The sequence below is a fragment of the Sinocyclocheilus rhinocerous genome, unplaced genomic scaffold (genome assembly GCF_001515625.1).
Source record: "Sinocyclocheilus rhinocerous isolate Xijiao unplaced genomic scaffold, SAMN03320098_v1.1 scaffold954, whole genome shotgun sequence".
In the NCBI taxonomy this organism is placed as follows: Eukaryota; Metazoa; Chordata; class Actinopteri; order Cypriniformes; family Cyprinidae; genus Sinocyclocheilus; species Sinocyclocheilus rhinocerous.
The window spans coordinates 230,750-239,069 of NW_015644642.1; the positions used below are offsets into that span (position 1 = coordinate 230,750).

General features: G+C 34.3%; 1 protein-coding gene across 1 annotated transcript in view; it reads right to left on the reverse strand.

Moving 5' to 3' along the window:
- The window catches only part of abcc8 (ATP-binding cassette, sub-family C (CFTR/MRP), member 8), a 78,582-nt gene that overhangs the window by 40,487 nt on the left and 29,775 nt on the right, over nt 1-8,320 (reverse strand). The window contains exons 12-14 of the mRNA XM_016576562.1: nt 3,002-3,042; nt 2,773-2,918; nt 779-887 (exon numbers count right to left, since the gene is read on the reverse strand). Coding sequence (XP_016432048.1) covers nt 779-887; nt 2,773-2,918; nt 3,002-3,042 — 296 coding nt within the window. The remainder of the gene's footprint in view (nt 1-778; nt 888-2,772; nt 2,919-3,001; nt 3,043-8,320) is intronic.

Genomic DNA, 8,320 nt, shown 5'->3' on the forward strand with positions numbered 1-8,320 from the left:
TCAGTGATGGTCTGGGGAGGCATATCCATGGAGGGACGCACAGACCTCTACAGGCTAGACAGTGGCACCCTGACTGCCATTAGGTATCAGGAGGAAATCCCATTGAATGAATGGCCCCCTCGCCTGACCTAAATCCAATAGAACACCTCTGGGACATTATGTTTCGCCGCCAGGTTGCACCTCAGACTGTCCAGGAGCTCAGTGATGCCCTGGTCCAGATCTGGGAGGAAACAACGCAGGACACCATCCGTTGTCTCATTAGGAGCATGCCCCGACGTTGTCAGGCATGCATACAAGCATGTGGGGGCCATACAAACTACTGAGTACCATTTTGAGTTGCTGCAATGAAATTTCAGCAAAATGGACTAGCCTGCTGAATAATTTTTTCACTTTAATTTTCGGGGTGTCTTTGAATTCAGCCCTCTGTAGCTTGATCATTTTCATTTCCATCAAACGATGTGGCATCCTTTCGTTCCTAACACATTACTCAGTCCATATCAGTATAGATATCCAGCATGATATTCTTCCCCATTGAGATCTGATGTGTATTCAAAGTGTTCCTTAAATTTTTTTGCGCAGTATATTTATTATACACATCAAGATTTTTTGAAAGGTCACATTTCCATTCATGCATTTTTTTTATTGAATAAATACATTATTTTCATTAATTTAATAAAGACATAAAAAAACAATTTTCAGGTCATGGTGTTACATTTCATCTGCCATTTCTTTCATTCTTGATGTGAATAAATGTTTACGGTGAACTGACTTCACTTACCAGGGCTTGATACTTGTTGTGATTGCTTGAATTGGGCAGGACAGTCGCTCTGGGCTCCTGTTCACCTCCAATCTCGTCACAGGAGAAAAACTCGCTGAGCTTCTGAACACTGGCCAGAAGAAAACAATACAGTATGTCATTCTATATTCAATCACTACAACTGGACTTTCTACATATATGCCAATTATTTGCTCAAATGTCAAGAAATAACTCCAGTTTGGTGGCATTGTGACATCCTTCCTAGAAAATAAAACAGGACTAAAGTATATACCTCTCTTTAACCAATAATATCACACACTGAGTTATGCAATTATCCCAGTATAGCTCTATTCACTGAAAGGAAATCATTCTTTGTGAGAAAACCTGCTCTGTCTATTGCTCGCCATTCAATTCCAGTCTGAAATACTACCACGGCCCAACATGCAGAAGATAAATCCGGAGAGAAACAAGACTTAGAGATGTCAGACAGATGCATTTTATTCTCTAGTCTAGAGTGTTTTGTTGCAAATAGATAATATTGTAAAGTCACTGGAAACAGCTGATGCTATCATGAAAAATGTTGATCACTAGCAGCCAGTCGATTTCCTTCATGTCATATATTGAGAGCGGTGGCACATGTGGCGTGTTTTCCAGGCAGCACTGATCTATGACCTGCTTGTTAACTATAAATACAGCCTTCCCTCTCTAAATGTGTTCCACATGGCTGGGTTGATGAGACTGAACCTGAGGCTCACAGACACACATTTCTTCTTCACAGGAGAGTGCATCTGCGATGAGAAGAGAAGAAGCGCACGGCTGATGTGACGTGATTTATCACACATTGACATGAGAAACACATGGGGACGATTCATTATATCCCTGGGTGGTTATTTAAAACCTGTAAATCCTGAACCTGCGTTGCTGGCTGTAAATCACTGTCATATGCAGAGCGACTGTTTAAGCCGCTGATTAAGCCGTAAATTGTACCATGTAATTGGTGCAGCAGAAGAAGTCTGGGTTATAAAAAAGGAAAATATAAGTTTAATGTTAACCCTATAAAGCCTACTATCTCAAAATTATCAGCATGATCAAAACTTTGCTAAAACCTGTTGTACACAATCTATTACGTTTTCTGTCATTTGATTGATAGTTTATATTTTATTAAGTCATCTGGTGTAATTGTCATTTTATGTAGGTAGTCGCTATGGACGTCCTTTTCTGCCACTTAATAAAAAGATAACTAATATATAAATAAAAATAACAAACAAGTCTGAATTGCTAAATATAAACTCATAATTCAGATTTTTTTTCCTCTGAAATATGAGTTTAAATTTCATAATTCTATATATATATTTTTTTGTCTTCACTATGGAATAAAAAATTTAAAAGGTAATTGTGACTTTTTATTACCATTCTGATATTTGTTCTCCCAATTATGAGTTTATATCTTGGAAGTGTGAGATAAAAAAGTTGCGGTAACACTTCACTTAAAGCCTTTATTTATAATGCATTATAAAAGTAGTTTTAATGCATTAATTATGCCTTGTAATGCACCTTAAAATGTATTGTACAGTCTCATGAATAATTGTAACCACAGTTAATACTTTATAACACTTATCAATTCATTGTTACACTATGCATTTTAAATTTGCTTATAATTATTTATGAAAAGATATAATGTATTACAATGCACATTATAAATAATTATATTGCATTATACCCTTTAATAACCCTTTATAATGCATTAAAGGCTTTAAGTAAAGTGCTACCAAAGTTGCAATTAGCAACTTTATTTTTATTTATTTTTTTACCCCAGTGTGGAAACAAGCACACAAACACACACACACACACACACACACACACACACAATCTTCATGTCAACTATCATTATGTCAGACCTTGCATTGTTAAAGGATCTGATTCCAAACCTAGTTTGCTGCTATTAATTAATTTTCTTTATACAATTCTTAATATTTAACATATTTGATTTTATCAATCAGTGGTTTGTAACTGACCTGACCAGGGCTTTGACGGTGGAGCGGACGACACTGGAGAGCAGGAAGAGAGGAGTGACCAGTATGTGGAAGAGCGAGAGAGAGGCGAAGGCCACAGCGGGGGACAGATCTGCATCATCCGACAGATGAACATGAGCCACGAACGTCTGAAACAAACACACGGGAGCTTTTCAACTTCTGTATGTTTATAGTTTCAATAAAAAACAGAATAATAATGTTTTATACTTACAACGAGAACTGCTGCGATGGGAATAGCTGTGTTCATGAATACTGTGAAGACAAAAATTGTTTATTTGCAAAAAAAGATGCAAAAATGTTCTTCTCCTTCATCTATCCATGTGTCCATGTGCTGTCACTTGATAGAAAAGTACCTAGTAATTTCCCAGTAGAATATACAGCGTTACATACTGTATATATGTCCACTATGTAGTCAAGACATATTGAGATGTAGTAGAGCTCCTCTTACCATTTCTCCAGTGTCCAGGTGAGCAAGCAATTTCATTACAACCGGTTTATGAACACTGACAATGATGTACCAGTGTTATAAGCCAAGGCCCATGGCTCAGTAGTCACCCATAAGCGTGATATATTTCGCCATTATGCCGGATCAAAAGCTCAGAGGACTTTCTACATTCAGAAAAGTACTTGTCCAGCTCTTACAGCTCTGAGAGCAGATTTCACTGCTAAATTAAATGTTGCTGTAGAGAACTAATTTTCCTAGAGGGGCAAAACATAAGTTTTAGAGTATGTTGTTATGCTGCATACAAAATATTGAGAAATCATGTACCCTCAAGTGAAGAATTGATTAGATTACGACTAAATTTTGAAATAAATGAAATTTTGAAGTAAAAAAACTGAAATAGTATTTTATTGTAAAACTTGCAATAATCTTTATCAACACTTTTTTAAATATGTTCTGGATGATTTTGAACACTCATTATGACATATTTATGTGTGCTCATTATCACATATTCATATAATATGTATATGTATCATTTCCTCCTTGTCTCAAATTTTATTTTGGTAAATTATCTATTATTGTAAAAAAAATTTAAATGTTGAAGAAAAAAATAAACTGTCAAGAAAACACCATTTTATGAAAAAATGCAGGTATTTCTAGCATGTATGTACAATGTATGTATGTACATTTTAAAAGTAAACATAAATAAGCATATTGAAGTTTAAATCAATTATAAAGAAACAAATACAAAAAAGAAATAAATTAAGTAAATAAATAAAAAGAACTGTAAATAAATTATATAAATAAATAAAGAGAAGCAAACTAAATGAAACAACATTTAGCAACACATTTCATATTTGCTAGAAATGATTTCTAGCAAATATAAAATATATTTCTAAATAAATAAAAGTACATACATCTAAAAAATAAAATAGACATTTAAAAATAAATAAATACATTAAAAAGTCAAAAGATATATACTTTAAAAAGATAATTAAGTAAATGAGTAAAAAATAGAACAGTTAAGTAAATAAATACATTAAATAAATAAGTAAAGAGTAAAATAAGTGAATAAGTAAATTAATCAATCAATCAATAAATGCATGGTATGTGTCAACGCCATCTCACGACCAATTCGTACATATTTTATGAGGTGGCTAATTCGTATGAATTTTGTATGATTTGTCTACACCCCAGTGACGGATACGTTTAGGGGCGGGGTTAAGTGTAGGTCATTTGTACAAATTTATACGAATTGTGCAACTCGTAAAATACGTACGATTTAGCAAAAAAAATTGTATGAGTGAGGTCGTACAAATTAGCCACCTCGTAAAATATGTACGAATTGCCATGAGATCGGGCTGTATGTGTGTTCTGGGCCAGCAGGGAAAAAATCCTTCTTTCTGAGCCCTGAAAACTCAATTTCTAGCTTCCAAACCACAGAGTGGAAATGCACTTGCTCTTGTGAACAGCTTGAGTTGTAAGTGCCACAGCTGAGTGAATCCTACATACAGCAGTGTGAGAAACTTCAGCACATTCAAGAAGTTGCTGATTGCTGGGTCTGCAGAACTGGTTTGCCAGCTGGCTACTGACATTATTGAATGAGTAGATGCCTCCATCTTGCTAATTAATGAATAAAGTTGGTCAATAGTAAATCAGCAAATATCTGTTTATGCTATTAAGTAATTGCTGATAAATAATTGCTGTTGGCAGCTAAACCCATTCATTACGCTGAGGAACTGATCTGATTGTTTCTCGCTATCTTTTTCACAAATTTACACCTTCATGTTCCATTCAATGAGGGCAAACGAGACTTGACTGCATTCATAACTCATGAATGTCTGTTCAGATTTTAATTAGTACCCTGTGGATCAGTTTAAACCCCTATAATCACTGCAATCCCTCATTGCTGATAACTACAAATCTCAGAGGTATTTCACACAGATAACGCACGTTGACAAGCAAACACATTCCTGCACCGGCCTTTTTTGATTCAGAGCTGTCTACAATTTTTTGAGATGCTTCAGATTCACTTACACATGTTGTTGACCCAGTCCTGTCCAGATATTACTGACAGAACGGTGGCTTTCACTTCAGCACTCTGACAGCTACTGAAAGCACTTATATATTTATATACACTAACATTCAAAACTAAACAATTTTTTATGTTTTTTGAAAGAAGTCTCATGTTCATAAAGGCTGCATGCATTTGATCAAAAATACAGTAAAACAGTACAATTGTGACATATTTTTACAATTTCAAATAACTATTTTCTATTTGAATATATTTTAAAATGTAATTTATTTCTCTGATCAAACCTGAATTTTCAGCATCATTACTCCAGGCTTCAGTGTCACATGATCCTTCAGAAATCATTTTAATATGCTAATTTGCTGCTCTTACTAACACTATTATAGCTTTTACTAATATCTTGAATACAATTTTATTTTTATAGTTTCTCTTTTCATTTCAATTTTTGTTAAAGTTTTAGTAATTTTACTGTGTTTTGTATATATATATATATATTATATATATATATAGTTTCAGTTTTAGTTATTTCAGTATATCAAGATAAACTAAAAGAAAACAAGAAAATGTTGCTTTGGAAACTAGCTGAAATAAAACAAGATAAAAAAATATTTCTTTAGTTCGTAAAAATAGATAATATAAAAATAGTTCATTTTATTTCAAGTATTTTTATGGTGTTTTATGGTTTTAGTTTTAGTTAACTATAATAACTGTTATTATCAATGTTAAAAACGGTTGTGCTACTTAAAGGGGTCATATGATGCTGTTAAAAGGAACATTATTTTGTGTATTTGGTGTAAATGAAATGTGTTTATGCGGTTTAAGGTTCAAAAAACACATTATTTTCCACATACTGTACATTATTGTTTCTCCTCTATGCCCCGCCTTTTTGAAACGCGTAGATTTTTACAAAGCTCATCGTTCTAAAAAAGCGAGGTGTGCTGTGATTGGCCAGCTATCCAGTGCTTTGTGATTGGCCGAATACCTCAAGCGTGTGACGGAAATGTTACGCCCCTCACCATACTGTGATGCCCTGTCTGGCCGGAGCGATGATTCAAAAACATGAAAACCCATTATAAACGAGGCATTTGTTGCATCCAGTGGGGACATAATTATGGATTATAATGACTTATACTGTCTTTTTACGCGTTGCGTTGCATCGCGCTGCATAAACATAAAACCATGTCTGCATTTGTGATCGGAGAAATGACAAACAACAAGCCCTACTCTACACTGCCCAAAAAACTCGCTTTAAATATAAAACTCTTTAAATATAAAAACTTACTTACTTACTTACTTACTTACAGTCTTTGAATCAGAACAGCCGGCATTGTAGTCTACTCTTTTAATATTTTTATCATGATGCATTTTTTTCAGGTTTGATAAATAGAAAATTTTAATTTTATTTGAAATACATTTTTTTATTAATTATAAATGTCTTTACTATTTACTTTTGACCAATATAAAGCATCACTGCTGAATAAAAATCGTTTTACTTACTGAATTCAAACTTATTATGAAAACAAATTCAATTTATATATATATATATATATATATCTAAAAATATATTTTAAATTTACTTCAAACTAATGATATATAAGTATATAGAACATATAAAAAGCTTAGAGTCTAGGAAGAGCGTTTTGATTCAATCAATCAATTCACAAAGCTTCATGGGAGTAGGTGGTCACTGCCGGCTATTAATAACCTTGGAGCTCATGGTGTTTCTGTCTTAAAAGGTTTTAAAGGAATTGTTAAAAATCAATATTTCGTTGAAGAAAATGAATGGGATTTTTGTTCTATATTGACTGAAGCATCCCTGACATTTAACCGCCTCGGAGCAGGATTGCTGCTGTACAGTTTTCTCTATTGCCTCCAAACCAATATACACTGAGCAGAACAAAGAGAAGAAATGACCTGCAGTCGTACCTGCTGACATGAGCATTACTCTGCTGTGAGCTTTATGTGCTGGAAGGACTGATGGCAGCCAGAAACATTACAACTCCGTTTCATTGGAGCTGTCAAAGGCTTAACAATTTCAGTCCAGAGACAAGACGTTTTTTGATCTTAATACCTACAGGGTCTGTGGGATAAAAGTATCATCAAAGTGATTATATCCTTTGAGTTCTGCTGTGTTTACATCAGGCTATCAGATATTTCACTGCTATCGCTGTAATTTACAACTGAGTTTGCTGTCTGACAGGTTCTTTGGCCATTTTCTGCTGAAGCTGGAAGGTTTTTGATGTTTTTGTTTGACCTGCTATATTTCCTGAGTTTATTTGCGATTCTTTTACCTATAGTTGTTGTTCATTAAAGAGTAAGTAGTGAAGAATTGAAACCTGTGGATCTGTTGAATCCAAATACATTGATCCTGTGCAGTAAACTCAGCAGGGAAGAAAGCAGCGATTCAGACTGAATGATGCATGAACCCGAAGTCTCTTTGCAGCACCGCATGCAGGATATTCTCCTGCTGAGCAACACGTCGGAAAAACGCAGCGATAAGAGATGAGAGAGAGATGAGGACTTTGTGGTGTAACCTTGGCTTAAATCAGAGAGCAGCACTGTCAAAGACACAAAAACACTCCACAGATGCAGCCAGCAGCTCTTGATTGTAGTTTTCAGTGCTTTGGATGTTTGTTCAAGGTTGTATTTCTTACCTCTATTTATTAAAATATTTAGCATTCTTTAATAAAAATGATTGGATATTTTCATAAAAAAATGTTAAGCTTGGCCCAGCCTTGAAGCATCTCTATGGAACGATTTTCCGGACAATTTTCAAATAGAATAGAAAATTGTATTTTCAATTGCGTTTTCAATATGTGGACGCATAAATTGTGACATAATCCAAATGCAATTGCAAATCCTGCATTACCGTTTGCATCTTCGCTTTCGCGAATGCACAGTGACTGCCAAATTTCAAATGAAAAACCAAAGTCCATTTGCAACTGTATTTCCCATGTCTTAGGAGTTACGAGCCTGTCATATTTAAATAGCAATATTAACTATACTTATTTTCCACCTTACTTTATATTTTATTCAACAGTTTTAATCCGTTATGG